At 38.3% G+C, this 20,047-nt stretch overlaps 1 protein-coding gene across 12 annotated transcripts in view; it reads right to left on the bottom strand.

Annotated features, from left to right (window-relative positions):
* Positions 1 to 20,047, bottom strand: part of Dys (Dystrophin) — a 172,142-nt gene that overhangs the window by 113,033 nt on the left and 39,062 nt on the right. For all 12 annotated transcript variants that reach the window (XM_064693746.1, XM_064693747.1, XM_064693735.1 and 9 more), the window contains 2 exons: positions 11,779 to 11,942; positions 11,601 to 11,706 (listed from right to left, as the gene is read on the bottom strand). In XM_064693746.1, coding sequence (XP_064549816.1) covers positions 11,601 to 11,706; positions 11,779 to 11,942 — 270 coding nt within the window. The remainder of the gene's footprint in view (positions 1 to 11,600; positions 11,707 to 11,778; positions 11,943 to 20,047) is intronic.

Below are 20,047 nucleotides of genomic sequence, written 5' to 3'. Positions count from 1 at the left end.
ATTATTTTATCATGGCGGATATTCAATGATTTCCATATAGTTCTTAACGAACAAGCTGGGAAAGGATATAAACGTTTTTGATTAAAAAAATAGGTGATCCTAGATGATTGTCGGACTAACAAGCGAGCAGTCGCCGGTTCTAATTCAGCAGCAATTGTCAATTTTATACTTGTTTATTTAATTTACAAATAATCAATCAAACAAAGAAGTGAAATATGATTGTGATTTGTGATTGTTTTGTCAACTTCTAACCTGTATCTTTTAGTGATTGAGTAAGCTGAACACGAGGTTTAGAGTTTGAGCCCTGACGGATGATAGAATAGTTTTGTTTGTTTTTAATAAATTCAAACAGAAGACGATTCTTTTATGTGAAGAACAAATCATATGAGCAACAGGAGCAATTTCTAAGCTTAATTTATTAATGAAGCCGCATCAGGGACAATGTGTCAGGACCGCCCGATGGGCAGAGCTCGGGTAAGATCTCAGTGAATATAATTGTTTTGTTAATAATTAATAAATTTCGACAGGTGTCGCTTTAGGTGCGCGAATTACACAAACAAATTTGGTACTACTTGCATTTTCAACATTATTCACTTGAGCCCGGCGACGACGGGTAATTTCTGTGATCTATCTAATAAATCGGAACGTTGTTTATGTTTCAATACTACTTGGTTAAATGACAAATTGGACGTGATTGCCAAGATGCGTGATGAACCTTTTAACGGCCTAACCAAAGTGGGACAAAGTCGCGTCGGTAAATGTTAGTATAATATAAAGAAAAAAATCAAGTAATGGAATCAAACCATTATCTAAAATACAAAAATTCGCTAAAATCCTTTAATGCCCGTCTACAAATGAGAAGGAAAGGGGGTTTTCTCACTCTCAAAATTTTCAATTAGAGCTCATAACGCCTGGAGCTACGGCTAATGAAGTTAATCGAAACGAATCAATCAACACAAATTGTCTTGTGCCTAAATCGAGCCCCAACACCAAGGTGATTGCCCTCAACAATGTGTGTTATATTTGTCATCATATTCAATTTCCATATGCATTGTTTTTCCGCCTGAAAAGCGAATCACTTTTCATGCCTCTCAAAACTCGCCCGATCCAAATGGAGTTATGGTAATGAACACAAATCGGGTAAACAATGCGTGCACTTGAGAGACTCTGTTGTTGAAGGAAACTAATTGGAATCGGAGTGAAACCTAATTGGAATTGTCTCCTAAAATAAAAATGAAAACAAGAAAATTGGAGAAGGAAAACAATTTGATGCCTTGCCACATAACCATAATGCTGGCAACAACTTATGATAAACAGCCAGAAAACTTGTTAGCCAAATAAACTTTATTGTTTTGGATTTGTGACAACCGACCAAATAACAGAAGCCATTGCTTGGCTAAGGCTGGGAGTGGCAGGGCGGAGCAGTAGGGGGGTGGGGGTGTGAAAGCAGAAAAAACAACTTGAAAACTATTTTCATACACAACACGTTCGCAGCGAGGCGCTATAGAATACATACATACATGTGTATATTTGTTGGCAAAAATAAAATGTTATTTTCCGCCTAAAAGTATGCAATCAAGTCAAATAACTTGAGTGTTTGTTTCGACGCCGCTTCTCAGTGCGAATAGCTCGTCTATGTTGTTGTTGCTGTTGTTGTTGTTGTTGCTTTTGCCATTTGACTGAGCGCAAAGTTAAATTTTTGTGCTTGCGTTGTCGTTTTTGTGCGCTGCCTTCCATGCATTGCCATTCACGACGCACACACACAAGCGCCAGCACACACATATATATATATCCCTCAAGTTATGCTACATAATTGTGACGGCGGCTGCTGCTGCCTTCAGCGCGTTCGGCGCTGTGCGCTCATGTAATTTATTGAAGCACATTTATTTCGCTCTGCCATGTTGGGCCACAACAACAATAACTACAACAGAAAGTCTTATTGTTGTTGTTGTTGTAGTTGTTGTTGTTTTTTTTTCTCACATACACGCCCACTTTATTTGGCGTCGCTTTTGTTGGCTTCAGCCACGGCTTATTGAATATTTATATCAAAAATTTGCATATTCGATTAATATTTTGTTATAATATAATTATATTCTGTTGTTTTAATTAATATTCCAAATACAATTAAGCATTGGGGTCGCATTGAAACTGTTTAAGCCTAGTTTTTTATATGAATTTGAACATTATATAAAGAAGATAAAGAAATGAGCAGAAATCTTTTTTCTTTTTATGGCTGATTTATGAAAACAATTAATAAAGGAAGGAAAATCTACTTGAATAATGAAGAATGCAATGTTTTGAATAATTTTAATACGTTTTTAATTAAAACAATGTTAAGTCAAATGATATAAATAAAAATCAAATTAGTCTAGGCAATCTTTTTCCACTTGAATGATTAACAATTTCTCTATATCTCTTTCTAGAAACATATGTTTTAAATGTTAAGCATGATGATGTAAACAAAAATCAGTTCAGTCTTAACTATTTTTGCTTCAAGAAGATACTATGATTGAAGCTCCTCTAAGCTAAATACATCTACTTTTTGTTATATATTTATGACTACAACTTTCATTCTTTAATGTGCTAAAAACATATTAAGAACATCATTTAATATTAGTATTCAGTTATGCCAAGCCTTAACGCACTTCCCTTTATTTGAACACCTTAAATCAATTTTAATTGTAGCTCACTAATTCGAGTAATTTTAATTGCATTATCTCTTGTAAGCGCTTGCTAAACGATCCATTCAATTAATTCAAATGAGGACACAATTTATCCTGTTACACTCATCGATGTGCATTCCGATATTTTTTCCCGGTTTTTTATTTTCCAATTTAGTTGTGAATTTACAATCGCTTTTTGTGCTGAATATTCATTTTAATTCGTTTTTTTTTTATCTGCGGCATTTGCCACCCTCACGATTATTGATTTACAAAAGTAGCGGCAACAAAAGTGGCAACAAAAATAATACCAACAACGACAACAACGACAACAACAACAAGAAGAAGAGCGCCAGCGGAGCGGCTGCTGGTGCGCAGGGGTGTGTGGGGAAACAGACGGGGCTGGGTAATAATCCGTTGCAGACAGAAACTTTAAATGCCGTTTTGTGGTTTGACTTTTGTTGGCCCCCAAAAAATAGAAGAACAAAAAAAGACACACACGTTCACACACACACACGCACACGCACGCACACTGAAAGCCCTGCTAATTGATTGCAATTATTTTGGCTTAGTGAAAAACGAGTTTCTCGCTTTTCACGTTTTAATGGCATTTCAAATTCACAGTTTTTTTTTTTTTTTTGAGCCAAGTTTTCACGCGTCGCGCGACACGAGTTGGTTGGTTGGACAGAGGACAACAGAGACGGCAGAGGATACGAGTGGATTCACAACCGTTTGTACGCAGTCAATGCCCACGAATGTCCTGGGCTGACTGCTGGCAGAGTCCCAACTGGCAACTGAACAAAGAGCGAGCGCAACGTTTTCAACACGGAACTGTTTTTACTACGCTTTCGACACGCTCCGCTCTCCAATGGGGCGGGTGTGGGCTGTGCGCCAGCAACCCCCAAAAGAGGGTAAACAAAGACAACAGCCGTTAGTTAGTTGGGGCGCAGCAACAACCCCAGCATAATTACAACTCGCCCCCTCTCTCCCCAGCCAAACACCAACAGAAACACATAATCACCCACCTGGCTCTCGTTCTCTTAAACTATCTCTCACTCTCTCTCTCATCTCACCACGGCTGGGCTCTTTCTCTTAGGCCGGCATTCCGGCAGTTTGTTTTGCTTGTGAATGTCATGCGCATTGGGTGCTCCATAGCCGGGAGCAGCCGGAATTTGTTCTGGGGCCGCCAACCTTCCTGCCACATGTTGTGCGTGTCTGCCACGAACCTTGATAACTGATAAGAAACTTTTACATCAGCTTTGCACAGGGTTGCAGCCAACAAGCGTGCCGGAGCCATTGACGGAATTCATGTGCATGTTTGTGTGTGTCTATGTGTGTGTGTGTGTGTGTGTGTATATTGTGCTCTGTTTTCGTAGCTCAGTAGATATTTGCTTTAACCCCCGCACTACCACCCCCTGCTATCAATCTCGTGGGTGGTAATAACGCCAGGAATTGTAAGAGTTGACTCGTGTGCAACGGACTTAATGACATCAAAACGAAAGCTTCGGCTGTGCTGCTTCTAAGGGCTTTCTTAGAGTACAATGTCTTGGAAGGGAGACAACATTTGTGGCAAAGGAAAAAATAAATTAAAATACAACTTAATGAGAATGCGTCTAGTATGGAAATTGAGGATAAAAAGGAGATTTATTTGACTAGAATGGGCTAGCTTTAAGGTGGAGAGCGCACTAGAGACCCCAGATGCAAAAATATAGCTGTTAAAATAAGTACAGCATGTAGAAATATTGCAGACGGGTGCTTCCGACTGCGTGATACAGCATGATATGTCTCTCTTGATTTAACGCGCCCCCAGGTGGGCATAGATGTTATGGATCGATCTTTAGAAGAACTTTTCGCCAGAGCATAATGCTTGAAAAGGCCACAAAAGACGATGCTTATCAAAACGATAATATTCCATTATGTCTGCAGCTCCAATTAAATTGATAGATTTGATCCATGTGCCACGCTCCTAGTAGTTTATACATGAGGACATATCCCAAACTTGAAGTCTCTTATCTTAATAGCACAGGAAGGAAGGACGGACGGACAGACATTTGTAATGTGTCATGTGAAGAATCTTTATTAAAATTATTCACTTTTTTTAAAACCTATTTCAAGAAATGGGATTCATAAGTAGCTCCAAGCCTTGAGACCAGTATGCAGCTCAACGACAAGCTCCTGACAGAGCTAAAGACTAGCCAAATTCAGCATCAACAAAACAAACAAAGCTCTTGACAACCGATTTCATAGCCAGACAAATTCAGGCATATCCAAAGAACTGGCAACAAAACAAGTAAGAGGCTCTAGTCGAGAGTTACCGACTAGGGGATACCCAAATGCAGCTCGTTTGCTTTAGCAGAATTTAAAAAAAAAATTATAATAATAAGATCTTCCCAAGATAATCCTATCGACCTCTAGTCGACAGCCATAACAACTATTTATTTTATATGAGAAAAAAAAGGAAGTATAATATCTGCACATACGCAACACAGAATACAATACAATCGCAATTCCAATGTTGTTTATAGAATGCAATAAAGACGCGCATGAATGTGTGTGTGTGTGTACATGTTAACATAAATTCTTGCAATTTGCAACGCAACCACGTGTCAATGTAAGCAGACGTTTTCGTTAATAACTACTGTGTTTCTTAACAGATCTTGATCAAATTTCCAAAAGTAGATAAAAAAACAGTTGCAGTAATTAATTGTGGTTTCAATTAACGGGTAGTTAAAATGGATTTATTTATTTGATTGGCTATAGCCAATATATTGCCGTTGGCAATAGCTATAAAATGAATTCAATTTCATATATATCTACTATTCAAGAAGCTACATGTCAACAGGATTTCGATATCGGTTTTTATTGATTGCTTGGAAACGTAGCAAGCTATCGGTTATCGTACTGCGCGTGCACTAGGAGGACGCACGCTCGAAATTTCGAGTCTCTAGCTCTTATAGGTTCTGAGATGCTTGAGTTCATACATATGGACAGGTGGACGGACAGACGGATAGACAGACGAACATAGCTAGATCGACTCGTCTATTTTGGGGTCATAATTGCTTCATTCTGCCTGTTACATACATTTTCCCAAATACATTATACCTTCTTACCCATTTTCAATGGGTATACAAAAAATTGTTAGCAAGCGTTTTAATGGATTTAATTAAAATTCATTTTATCCTGGCCATAGTGCCCAGCACATGAACGAGGTAACAGGAGTACCAGGATTCAACTTGAAATCCACTTACATACATGACAGGCACGTACCGCTAACCCCTGGCAATTTGCGTAATCAGTGAATATTGCAGCACGGCATAGACAAAAACCGAGCGAGCTTGAAAGGCTGCACCTTAAAGCGAACCGGGAATTTCGTGTGGCAAAGTTTCAGTCAGGAATCTGCAGGCAAGCACATTCCGTCGAGGTCAACACACACACACACACACACACACACACACAGCTCTTAGGGCTAAAACGGCAGCAAAAACCTTCATATTTATAAACATTTTTCACATAACTTTCCTGCACAAAAATGTCCGCAAAACTATATCTTGCACATAACATGGCGACTGAAAGCCTGACAACCATGACAATTATTTAATTTCAGATGGCTTTCAATTTGTTGGCTGGGGCATTAAGTGTTCAAGTTGCATAAAGCCACGGCCCAATTGCCCCTGGCCAGAGGTCTGAGGTTAAGCAGTCATGAAGATTACACTCTTAAGTAATTAAAACTAACAGCTACACCGAAACTTAAATACTCTTCATGGCAATTCAATTTTAATCTTAGTTTTAATCATCATAAATATATTTGATTTCTTAAAATTCATAAAATATTTGATAGTTTGCAGCCTCGAAAATTAAGAAAAATGAAGAAGATTAAGCAGTTTTTTTAAGCATTTTTAATAAATCAAGTGAAGGACGAATTTGTTTTCTACTTTTCCTGAATTTCTAAATATTATAAAAAATTAAAAAAAAAACCGTTTGATTGGAATTCTTATTACAATACAGTGCAAAAAATCTCCAATCAAAGTTCAGGTGTACAAAGTTTAGATGATTTGTTCATAATAAATGCCAGTCTTACTTAAGCAAGTTATGCATCAGGGGATAAAGATCACATGTGAACTCCCTTTAAAAAAATGCACTAAAATAACAGTTACATTTCTAATAAAAAAGTTAGTTTTGTTATTTGTAAGCACCCAAAAAGTAAGGCTCCAATATAATGAATATTTTCTGAATCTCATTTTTCCCTTCGACTTTCACACATATTAGGACTGAAATATAACATAGATAAAATCGATTTCACTCCGATTAAATATTAAAAGAAAAAAAATATTTGTTCTCTTATAAAATTAACCATTAAATGAAACATGAATTGGAAAATTGGCAGAGTTAAATAGCGCGCTCAAAAGGGGACATCGCTTGATTACCAAAAATTATGTACACTACATCAGTTATTCAAGCTTCATCAGGTAGTCAAAGTGCCTTCTGGCTAGGGCATCAAAAGCGAAAAACTTCTTGAATGCGCAGACACAGGGCAGGAAGCGCCAGCTAGGCAGAGACAGTCACTCAGACTGGAGACGTAGGTCGTCAGGGGCTTGCGTGTACGGGCGGGCTGCGGGCTGCGGGCTGCGGGCTACGGAGTAGGCCTATTAAAGCATGTAATGGCGTGAAGTGGGCGTGTAACTGGGCACCGAAGGGTGTCTGCAGGTTGCAGGCAGCCCACAGAGAAAGACGGCAATTAGAGGCAATTTGGTTGCTGGTTCCATCCCCGGCCGGGGACCACACACTGCCTGGTCTTGTGCCCGGCCAACGAGTGCGTTGTCCTTTCAAATAATGTGCATTGTTATTGTTGTTGTTGTTGTTGCTGGTATTTGTTGGCGGCAGGAGCACAAACTGCAGCAACAGCCGCTGCACTAAAATTGCATGTCAAAGACAGATTTACGAGGAGCCCACACATAGCCCTGCCCTGGCATTGCTTTGCTTTGCTTTGCCACGGCTGTGGTTTAGGTTTGGGGCGCCCTCCATTGGCTGGTAGGCATTTTATTTATGATAACCGAACTGAGTTCGGTTCGGGTTGAGCTTGGGTCGGGCGAATTGGCACAACTTTTTGCCCAGCCGCGCCCCATGGCACGCCATCCAGCCATACGAGATAATAAATAATGGTTTAATTAAGCGTCAGCTTACAAAATGCGTAATTAATTGATTTTGTGTGCAGTTCGTTTGGCCCAAGATAAGCGATAGGCATGGGCACGGCCACAGACACGGGCAACGCCGACAGCTCTCCTCTCAATTGACCGTGTCCAACTGGTTGGACACTATACGTGCACCTATAGATATATATATATATATACACGAGTTTCAAAGCCAATTATTTCGAGTGGTGACCAATTTAATTGCACGGCAATAATTATTTGGCCTGTTGCCCAATTGTGGCCAAATTTGCCAAATTGTTTAAAGCCACATCTCGAAATACTTGTGTGCGCACAAAATTGAATTAAGAAATAACACAAAACAATTTAAAATATTAAATTCGCGAACAACTCGACCCATTTGAATGTTAATTTTTTGGTTATGTTCGACTAACTATCTCTTTACCATATCTACTTTATATTCTAAACCCTATGACAAATTTCTTCACTCTTTTTAATAACTTTTTTCTACAATTTTTTCTAATTTATTATGTGTTCAAAGTTAATATAGCGCATTAGGAGTCGTATATACACGTGCATATGCTATTCTAGAATGTTCAAGTCAATTTTGGTGAGTCAAGCTCTTAAAACCTTAGAGGCTAGCTCAAAAAAAAGGGATCGATTTTTATCGATTGCGGGGACTCTAGGAGCACCTACGATTCTGAGATCCTTGCGCTCACACAGACGGACAGACAGTTGGACGTGGCCAAGATTGTGAAATCTTAAAAATTTAAAACTATTTACCTCTAGTGCTTCAACTTTTTCTATAGTAAATACTTTTTCTATATTTTAATAAATTTTTGGACGCACTTAATTGTAGGGCTTGGACTGTGCTTTGCGCACATTTTGGCCTGATTCGTTGACAAAATTAGACCGAATGCAATTATTTCCAAGATCTTAAGCGAAATACTAGATTAATCGGTTGATCAGAAATTGCATGCAGTGGCAACCAAGAATATAATGCATGGACTCTATAAAGTTTTAGATACGACTCACTCTGATCACTGGAAACGGGAAAATTACCGATCTACTGTTAAGACTCACATTAAGTACATTACATATGTGAACAATGTGTGACAAACGAAACAACGAAGTATCTCAATATCAAATAGATCGCCAAGGGATCAATATCGGCTTATCATGGTAGGCATCATCGAAGTCATTTCAGAGAGAAACTAGTTAAGAAATCCAATTTCTTCGATTATTCTTGATGAATTATTCGACAACTGAGAACCATACAAAAGTTCAATCCCAGAATAGATTAATTCGCTCAAATCGATTGAAGTAGTTAACAACCATGATGAAGTTCTTAAGAGTTCTTGCATTAGATAGATTTCCATGGATTATCAGCTCGAAGTTTAAATTGAAGCGAATTGCACTTCAACAGTATATTTACATAATAACATATATATATGCGTTATGTACTTAATTATTTTCTCTGTCACTTTATTTAACTATTTAATATGTGCAACTTACGCAACCAGCGTAAAGCTCATTTCTTGCAGGAAAAAGAAAAAAGAAGAAATCTGTCGCCCCTTGACTGTGTGGCGTCTGTAATGTGGCCGAGGAACTACAACAAAGTGAATTCCCCGTATCCAGTGGCATGTGGACGCCCAGGCTCAGATCCCAGTGACGTCTTGCTAGTAGTACAACAACAGGGATTCACTTAAGTACGTGGTCGACGGCAACAGCCGTGCGCAGGACAAGTTACAAATGTTTATGACAAACCAAACATCATAATAATATGTAACAACACACAAGCAATGCAGCCAACTGCAGGCCAATTCCCCCACAGCCAACGAACAATGACATAAAATACAAAACTATGTAAGACCCAACAAGCAGCAGACCCAACAACAGCGGCCGCAACAACAAAAGGGGGGGGACGCATAAAAATGTTAGCAGCCCGCCCCACACTTCAACTCCGCAGCGCTTGTCAATTAAATGTCAACTGACAGAAATGTTGGCTGCCTGATGCCACATTAAAATTCCGCAGAGAGTTGAAATAAACGAAATGCAAAAAATACATAGAGCACACATACTAACACACACATACACACGCACACATACCCAAATGTATTTCTTCCTCTGAGCATGCGCCCTGAGGCATGCGATAAAAAATTTCACTCTCTTTAAAGTTACATTCAACTCTTTGGCAGTGCCTGTCCAACTGTGATGTTGCATATTCACCACCGCGGTGCACCGGCTAAAAAGGAATTTCCATTTCCGATTCATAGTGCAGGGCATTCTATACGTTCTTATGTTTGGCACTCGACTCTGACATGTTTCCCATTTACATAAATGTGTGCGTGTGTGTGTGTGTGTGTGTCCTGTGCACATATTTGTATTTGTGTTTGCTGAGAACCTTGCCATTGTCTTTCAATGCCAGGCGACAGCTTTGGCTTTGTCACCTTACAATACCCTTTAAAAACGAACAGCGGCTTTTTTATAAATATAAATATATAAAATATAAACCCACTTTGAAAACTTTACAATTATTAAACAATTTGTATACTATAATATAGGTACATAAATGTTTATAGACTAAATGTTTATAGCATTGCATTCAGCAGCGACAAAGAGAAATATTCCTAACTAATTAAATTTCCATTTCAAAACCAATTGCCAAATGCTGGGATATAAATAGATGTGCTTTGTGATTTAATTTAAATAGAAATAATATTTTTTAGCAATTCGTAAGAGTTTAGAAAAGTACTTTAAAAAAGTCTTCGAGTATTGCATCATTTTTAAATACTTGAATATATTTTATTCACGTAATATCTCAGTTAACATTAAGAATATCTGATGAGTATAGTATGTGCTGTCCATCGATCGTATTTACTGGTTAATGTTAGTCTTTTTAGCAGCAGCCAAACCTATCAAAGGACGAATGCTACCAGGACGAGTGCAAGACACGTTGTGTCGGAAGGTTCCCGGCAACGGCATGCAAATTCTTGCATCAGTTAGCAAGCGAACTGTGTTGGTCATTTTAAGTGGATATTTCAGATTGAACAGAACGACCCTCCCATGACTGTGATTGTGGTATGTGAGTCGGTCTGGCAAAGCGGAAATTTGCTTGCACGAAAGTCGTTAAGGGAAATGGAAAATGTACACAGCTCGCCAGGGCTTCAGGTTGAACACAATCTGCATGCAATTCATAATGGCATTTAGCATGGCAGACAGCAGCTAAAAGGCCTAATGAAATTTCCATGTGCCATCGAATGGGCAATTTGTTCGATGAATTAGGAAACGTTCACATGTGTTCCCCAAAATGATTTCCCCTTGAAATCTTTTCAATGGGAAAGCGTGCATTTCTGGCAGCTTTAGTAATGAGTACGGCTCGGAAATGATCGCAATTGACTGGCTAGGCGTCTTCTAAAGAGACGTAGAGTTGGAGGAGTCCGAATGAACAGGAGATTGGGGAGGTAAGAGCAGGAGAAGATGTAACCCAGCCTAGCCCTACAGTTTACATATGTATAGATATAGATATAAATTGTGAGTGTACAAAATAGCACAGAATGCACAAGTTTTCATTAAACATGAAGTTTTTATCGAGTGTAGAAAAGATCGATAAATTGTTCTTTATCAAACGCAATTCGTGGAATGAAATATACATTAATATATATTTGCATATATATAAGGTAACTAATACCTATTTTTGGTTTTATAAACTTCATCATTGACAGCAAATGTTTAGATGAAATAGCCCATTAAATAGTTATTTTTATTTAGTAACAAGGCATTAAGAGCTTACCTTTCTCCTGCAATTGCTGACGCTTAATGTCGCCCTTCAGCACTTCCGCTGTGTGGACCAGTTCATTGAGTTGAGGTTTTTTCATTTTCAATTCACGCAAAACTTTCTACAAAGCGAAACAGAAATAGAGCAAAACCAATGTGAGCTACTTCAAGCGGCTGCTGCAGCTGAAACTTACCTCCTGCTTTTCAATGGCCAAACGCACTGCGTCCACATCGTCCACGACCACACTCTGTATCTTGATCATGTTTTGTTCCCAAGTCAGCCAGTCGGAAATGTGCAGAACGGACTTATCGAAGCTGCTTGTCAAAGCGCCGGTGCCGCTCGCCTCGTTGTTGTAATCTGCAACGGCAAATAAAAAACCGAATTTTCATTAAAAAAATATACGATAATTAGATGCCTGCGAAGACCAGTCACTAATGCTATTTTCCTCACTAGCAGCCGCTGCGGTTTTGTGTCGGCCAATTGCGGTCACCATGGCCAACATTCGTATAGAGCGAACGCCTGCCACAGTGAGCCACATTGGCCGTGTTTACTTTTCTGCCAGCTCGCCCAGTTGGCCATTTCAACGAAATGCCTGTCCAGAGGCGCATAAAAGGCGTTGAGTAAATGAAAAACTATTTCAATGAAACACACTTTCAAGTGGCTGCAAAGCAGGACGGGGCCGTAACTCAGGCATCGCACACAACCGGCCAAGAAAGAGAATAAATTTGCACGAGGATTACTCTAAAGCTTTCTAGTTTGCACTGCAAGAAAGCTAAAAAATCAAACTAGCAGGAATAAGCCGGCCTTGCACGGCCAAGTTTTTCAAGTATTCAAACATTACTTTTCCACCCAAGAGCTTCCTTCGCGAAAAATTAAAAATTTGTACGCATTAGCTTTAACTGACATTTGTGGATTTTAAGCAAAAGTTGAAATACATTTCACATATTGTACATAGATAAAAACGGACGAAAAACTCAAAATTGAATATTTCAACTTTGCCCCTACAACCTTCTTCCATAAAATTCCACCCGGGCCAGTTCTTTTGAAAAGTGTGAAAAACGTGTGAAATGAGTGTTCACAAGGGTCTTCGAATTATTGTTTGGTAAAGAAGGAAAACGTAAAATATCTTTAAGCAGGTCAAAATAAAAACTAAGCCTCTGTGTGACCAAAAAATCAAAATGAGTGATGGGGTACAATTGGATCTTCTCCCTCTGCTGTGTAAAACAATGTAGTATTAAGATTTCGGTCTGACTCATAATAATTTAATGGCTAATAACAATTAATCTGTAAGTACAGCAAATCAGACGAGGCAAGGGGAATTGATTGTTGGTTGATCAACAGTCACTCAGTCAGTAAAAACAGTTGTATAGTATAAGATTATGTGGGGAATATGCCTGCAGCTTATCCTTCATATTAAAATATTACCCAAATATATATGACAATGTGTAAATCCACTTTGGTGACAAAGTTGAGCATTGAGTAATAAATAAATAAACAAATAATTAATAAATACTCAATGAACTTACGCAAATTGAGTTAAACTGTCATCTGGTTTTAAATATTTATCTAGTTTTAAGCTATCCGCTTCTTTAACCAAAATTGGGCATATAAATATAATAATTAAAACGAGAATTAATTCGTTTGGTCTAGATATCTTAAAAAACAAACAACTTTTCATACAAGAACTTTATTATCGTCCGATCGATCTTATGGCAGCTATATGATATGATGGTCCGCTTCGGCCAGTTCCAACATATTTACTGCCTTAAACAGAAAGACTATGCAAAGTTTCAAGACGTTAGCTTTAAAACTGAGAGTAGTTCGCATAGAAACAGACAGACTCGGCTGTTGAGGCTTACCTAGAGTATATATATTTTATAGGATCGGAGATGTATTCTTCTATGCGTTACACAGCTCACGACAAACTTATAAAAATGTATATAGCAACATGTTAACTCAATTTGATCACAGATCAATTTGACTAAATAGAAGAACCCACATAGAAGACGAGGTTGTTTTAAAAGTAACGATAGCTTGTTGAACAGAAGTTGATTCTTCAACCCTCTAACTTTCATACGATAAAAACTGTTATCAAAAGAAATTCGAATGAAAATTCTATTCGACTAATTGTTATTAAGTTCACTATGAACAAAAGAATTTAAAGCTTTTGCAATTACAAATATGCAGTTCCTTTTGTGAGCGCACATTTCATTTACTCTGCTTTAAGCCATGCCACACTCGACAATGCACAAAATAATATTATTTTTTTATTTCGCATTCTTGACGCCCCAAATGGCAGCTTTCAATTCAAACCCAGAACTGGCCGCCAAGAATTCAAAGCACACGAAAGGGGCGAGGGAAACACTTGAAATACTTAGCGCAAAGTATTGAAAGAAAAGTCTTGGGCAAGTTTTGTAAGCCTAAGGAGCTAGTGCAGAAATTTATGAAAGTTTCGGGGCTTCAGTTGCACATAAGCCGTGAAAGCAAACCCAATAACTACGGAAGTCTGTCTGTGTCTCTGTGTTTGAGCTGTGTCTGTGTGTCCAGAAGTTACGTAGCGACGTTTACTTTGTTTCTGTTGTTGTTGTTTTTTGTTGTTTTTTTTTTCATACGAACGCCCTAGCACGCAGGATTAGAGCTCCTATTTGCAACAAGGGATTCGGAACGGCCAAGGCAACTAGGGAAAAAGGAACAGACTTTGAGACAGGCCCTTACTAGTCATGTCTATGTGGAATGAATGAATGAATGAATGCCACGTGTGTGAAAACATTATAAATAAAATTCATGAGAGTCACATCACACAAGAGGCTGTTAAACAAATATATGGAAAAAGCATAAAAAAAAAACACAAAAAAAAAATCAGCTAACAAGCCTTGGAGACAAACTGAAGTAGCCGGAGATGGAAAACACGTTAAGTGCAAAATTTCTTTTCACCCATTTTGACGCTTGTTGTCCTTTATGCGACAACAATCAGAGTCTGGCAGGTGCAAAGAGCTAAAAGAAAAATCATTAAAAAAAAAATATATATATATATATATATATAAATTGGCAAGGGAAGCTGCCTGATAAAGCTTATGTTAACGTTCGCACCAGCAAAATGTCATTACTCATTAAAACCGGAGAAAATGTTATATTTCCACTTGTCGCGCGGCTGCTTCTCAATGTCACTCAGCACTTTTTCAAATACCTTGCGAAGGTGAGCACATTGAACTCTGAGCATATGAGTTTTAATGGCACTCACTTATTATTATTATAATTTAAGCAGTTCTATTTTGTTGCAACCCTCTTTTTGATATTTTCTTAATTATTAATATTTATTGATTTGTTAGAAGTTGAACAATAATTAAAATTTGTAAGGGAAAAACAAGGGCAATTTAAATTTTCAAGCCGAGCATATCTTGTATTGAATTCACATTATTATTAGATTTTATATATATATTTATATATTTATTAATTTTTATATTTATTAATGTCTACTTGGATCGAGACTTAACGATAATGTGAGTAACTAACAGGCATTTTTTAAACGCACAAACTTATATGTTTTTTGAAGCACATATTTGATAATATGTAAATCTTCATTTTTGAAAAGATTGGAGCATCTAACATATTTTTTTCCAAGGATATATTGATATATTGCTTTGTTACTTTTATAAAAATTTAAATTACTTTTTCCATTTAAAATATTATTAAATTATACTTTGGTTAGACACAGGATCCACAAGCCCAGATACAAAATGGATGGCACAAGCAGATGGTCATAACCGAAACAACTTTAGTTTTTAATAACATTTTTTGAGGTTTTGAATAATGTCTGTTCCCTGCTCCATTAAAAAGTCTTTATTAGAATTTACATATCGTTTTTTTTTGGCAAATTTAAGCGACATTTGGTTGCACAGTTTCTTTACACAAGGAATGTTAAAGAATGTTTCTAATTAAAAAATTTCACCAAATAGCAAATTATTGAGACTTTCAAATTTAAATCATTCGGTACTATTCTTTATATTTAATCACATGCACAAGAATTTTGAACGAGTTCAGTTACTTCCTTACCGCTGAACGTTTTGTTTTGAAATGTTTGGCCGCAGTCCTTAACAGCTGTTTGGCAAGCGGCGTAGCTAATTGGCAAAAGGAAAAGCTTTGGCCAGAGCTTTAAGCTGGCAATGTGCTTTTAATCGTTGCCCACGGTTATGTGATGGCACACAAGCAGTTGTGTAGCATTCAGCTATCGCTTGCTCATCGAATTCAAAAGGAAAATTTAAGCAGTGCCGCGTAGGCATGGCAAGCAGTTTCAGACTAAGGTGAGCTCAATATAAAAATAGGTGAAATTCATGAATATATTCCAGACACAGGACAACAAACAACACTTACAATAAAGTAACAAATAAAAATAAAAAAAAAAGACAAATAATAAAAAACTCTGCGTGTCACAGAAACGCCCACAAGACTGAACGTTGTTTGTTTGGTTGAGTCTTTTTCTTGAGTACGTCAATCGCGATTGCCACCCCGTGCACGATGGCGTCAACGGAACCTAAAAAATCATCGTTCTTGGTTAACAAAAATAAAGGTTCATCGAGAAAGCTGCTTTTCAAACCACCTGCCCAGATGCCAATTGTAGACCGCGACTATGGGCTAATAAAGGTAACCGCAGACAGGGCTTCGACCCCATATCCACGCGCATCTGAGGGGATTGATATCTCGACACTTAGAGCGCGCCTTGAGGAGGAGCGAAATAGTAAAATCCTAGTGGATCCTTTGGAAAAAATTGATTCACCCATTAGTAATTTACATTTTATGGGCACGCCACGAAGGTCACACGTAATGCATCCTGAAAAAATGCCCTCAGGCACTCCGCACCCTACCAAGGGCACGGCCATAAATCCCAAATTACTCAAAAAGCAGATCGGTGCAATTGATTGGGATGCAGAAATGTCCCATCAGTGGGCTAGCATTAGACGATTATCGGACATCCAGTCGATACTGACAGAGATGGAAATCGGCAGGAAGTCAGTCAGGAGCCTCTTGTCCGTTCACGGTTCACGTCACAAGCAGAAGACCCCGCCCAGCTGTCTGCGAAAAGACATGAGCGGTAAATCTAGCGCTACTAATCTGGAGCACAAGTGCAAAAAGGTCACCCTAATCAGCCCTCGGAGAAGCATGACCAGCGAAATGGGAGGCGAAAAAAAAACTTTTTTAATGGACAAGAGAAGCAGCACAGTAATTAGCTCCGTGCCCAAAAGCCAGTTACTTAGCTTTAAGGAACGTCGACAATTATTCTATGAGGGCGAATTCACAATTGCCAAAAATGGAAAGAAGATGAGCGAACAGTTTATGTCCGAGCATGCTAATCAATTTGACATAGATGAAGGCACATTTCACGAAGACCAGAGGGCAACTGATGCCATCGAAATGTTTATCCGAAAACAAGGCTTCATAAAAGCACCCGCCGGTACTCTAACCGGCACTACAAAAATCAAACTGAATGAGTCAGTGTCTATAAATAGCATGGGCAGCATCCATCAGCATACACATTGAAATCAGGGAATCAACCGAATACCCTACATTCAACGCCCCTCCAGGACACCGCATTTGACAAATAGCGAGAGTGCATTGAAATTGCGACTGGAGCCCACTTGAAGGCACTTTCGCTATTTTTCCAATGCAACTTTATTCAAAACTGGAACCTTTTTGGATCGTCAATTGCGTTTTGTATAAATTTCTGTCTACGTATTCACATTCAGCAATACGCCTGCTAATGAAAGTCCATGTGAATAAATCGCAATTGATAAAACAAGAAGAAATGGTTACTTTCTTTTGACAAACTGAAATTCCTATTAGATTGTTACTATCTTAAAGATATCGCCAGACAATACCTGTTATCTATATATCTGGTTGTCTGTTTATATATATTTGTTAGTTTGTCCTGACTGACTGAACGGTGACCAAAACACAGCCACGAAGCTGAATCTTTTACTGAAGCTTCCTTTTGGATCAATAATTTGTTTGTTGTAATCAAGCAAAGAAATGAAATACGTATAAGAGTTTAACAATGAAAGTTAAGTTTTTTGATTGTTTCGTCATCCATCCCGTTTTCTTTCTCACCGAGGTTGAGGGTGTGTGGCCAGACGGAAGACAGAAAATTTTTTAAATTTAAATTAGAAAATGTATTTTCTTAATAAATTCAAATGGGAAACAGGGTCAATGTGCTAGAAAGGTTGAGATCTAAGTTTACTTTTTCGTTTTTTTAGAAGATTGATAAATAAAAGATTACGACGTGGTGGCCATTAAAACGGTTTTCTATATTTTTATATTTGGCGCATTTTTCATTTGATCCCGGCGAGGAAGAGTCATTAAATGAATTATATAAAGCACTGAAAATGTGGCCATTATTTGTGTTTTATTACTTTATACAAGTTTTACCAGTGCATTGGAAAAAAGCTTATTCTTTATAAAACAATTATTCGCGAATGTATTAAGTATGGGTAAAAACATATCTTAACATATATTAACTCTGCCCGTTATTCAATATCCAGAAGCTTAATAAAGGGTATCTCTTAGCCGGGCACTTGCGACTGCATCAAATTGCAATGGTCACTTTGAGTTATAAAGCAACGAGCTTTATAAGAGTTTACCTAGGCATTGACAGAATTCAAGCAGTTCTGCGTAGGCTTTGCAAGCAGTGTCACATCAAAGCGTGGACGATATGAGAGAACAAATGATTTCAAAACAATTTCACAAGCACAGTAGAAACAAGCTTCTCTAAAAACTCAAATAAAAACATAAAAAACACTGACAATCACACTGAGAACTAGGCAGACCTTCTTTATTAGATCCTTTTATTTGACGAAGGGCAGGATGTCGGCAACTCAGCCAAAGATATCATCAATGAGAAACGAACCTGTTCCAAAAGAATTCCGGAATTCACTTAAATTTAAGGTAACCAAGCGAGAGAGTACAGTATCCCGCTGTTTGATGCGGGTACCCGAAAACCTAGCTTCCACTCCATACCCATGCTTGGATTCAGGATCCGTGGAAATAACTGATAGGGATCCCCCCGGTGTACATTTTGACCAAATCAAGCCAAAAACATCGAACAAGAGAATGAACTATTTGGCTTCTCCACATCCTAAAAAGAGCATAGTTTTGGATCCTAAGCAACTTGTTAAACACCTCAGGGATATTTCTGAGGAATCCAGTGAAGAAGATTTGCAAAGGAAACTGTCGATTTCAAGCAAAAAGTCAATATTAAAAAACGACAATTGGAGTAATTTTTTGAAAACAGACTCCAGTAGGCCGATGAAACCTATCGGGCCACATACTGATTATGTTCCAAATAGTACAAAAAGGGTCACCCTTATTATTCCAAGGAAAACTGATAGATCGAGTATTATTCAGCCCAGGACAAGCATCAAAGGTTCTACGCCAGTCAAACAAAAAAATGCAATTCCCTTGTGCAGAAACACAACAGGCAACCATATAAATTTAAGTTTTGAGGATCGTCGCCGGCTATTCCATGAGGCCGAATTCACCATTGCTATGAATGGCAAGAAGATGAGCGATATACTCGTGGACGAGCCGCCTCGACTTATACTATGTAAACGTGAGCCCCAAGATCATGAGAAAGCAATTGAAAAGTTTATTTCAAAGGGCTTCGTTAAATCCACATGCGGTACATTAAACAGCATTAATCTGTTGAGAAGCTCAATGCAGAGCCTCATTGCAGAACCATCCGAACATTCAACCAAAATAGATTTACCCACAACAAATCAAGCGCAGCTACAGGAATCTACAAAGCCAATTGAGCTTATCACCCTAAAACAATATATATAATTTTATACGAGAAATAAATTATGGTCTTATACACATCAAATTTAGTTTTATCGGTAATGCACACAAATGATGTTTATAAAAACATTTATAGGAATCAGGAAGAAAGGAGGGCATATTTATGTAAAAGTTAGTCGACATGCGACACCCGGTGTGCCAAGATCCTACCTTAAGGAGGAGGAGAGATGATGATTACGCTGTATACAGCTTATTTCCCGGACTTAGAGGGTTCAGGTCGGAACAACCAGCTGAAGCATCTCCCATTGGTTAAGCTCTCCGCTCCACCTTGGAGCTCTGGTTGCAACATTGCCAGACGAGACAAATCTACTTAAAGGACATTTATAACTGGATGACCAAACTAGTCCCCAGTCCGCATGTCCAGCCTTCTGCGCAGCCCCCCTGTCTTACCCTGGACAGAAGACTACATTGGTCGGCACATATCGGATGCAATAAAAATCAGCTAAATTTTCTAGCTATAAGTCAAGCTACAGGTCGCATCCCAGCAATACAAGTCTTGTTCATAAGACTATCCTAACACGTTAATTTTCCAAGAATAAAAGGGTAGAAACGTAGCATTAAGCTTTTGAAAGCTGTTCAAAAGCTCTGCACTAAACAGTTGGCATTGCAAGCAGTGT

The sequence above is a fragment of the Drosophila montana genome, unplaced genomic scaffold (assembly GCF_035044405.1).
Source record: "Drosophila montana isolate Dmon_TW-CO22-7 unplaced genomic scaffold, ASM3504440v1 contig_3733_1, whole genome shotgun sequence".
NCBI classification, from domain to species: domain Eukaryota; kingdom Metazoa; phylum Arthropoda; class Insecta; order Diptera; family Drosophilidae; genus Drosophila; species Drosophila montana.
This window is presented reverse-complemented; position numbering and strand designations above follow the sequence as displayed.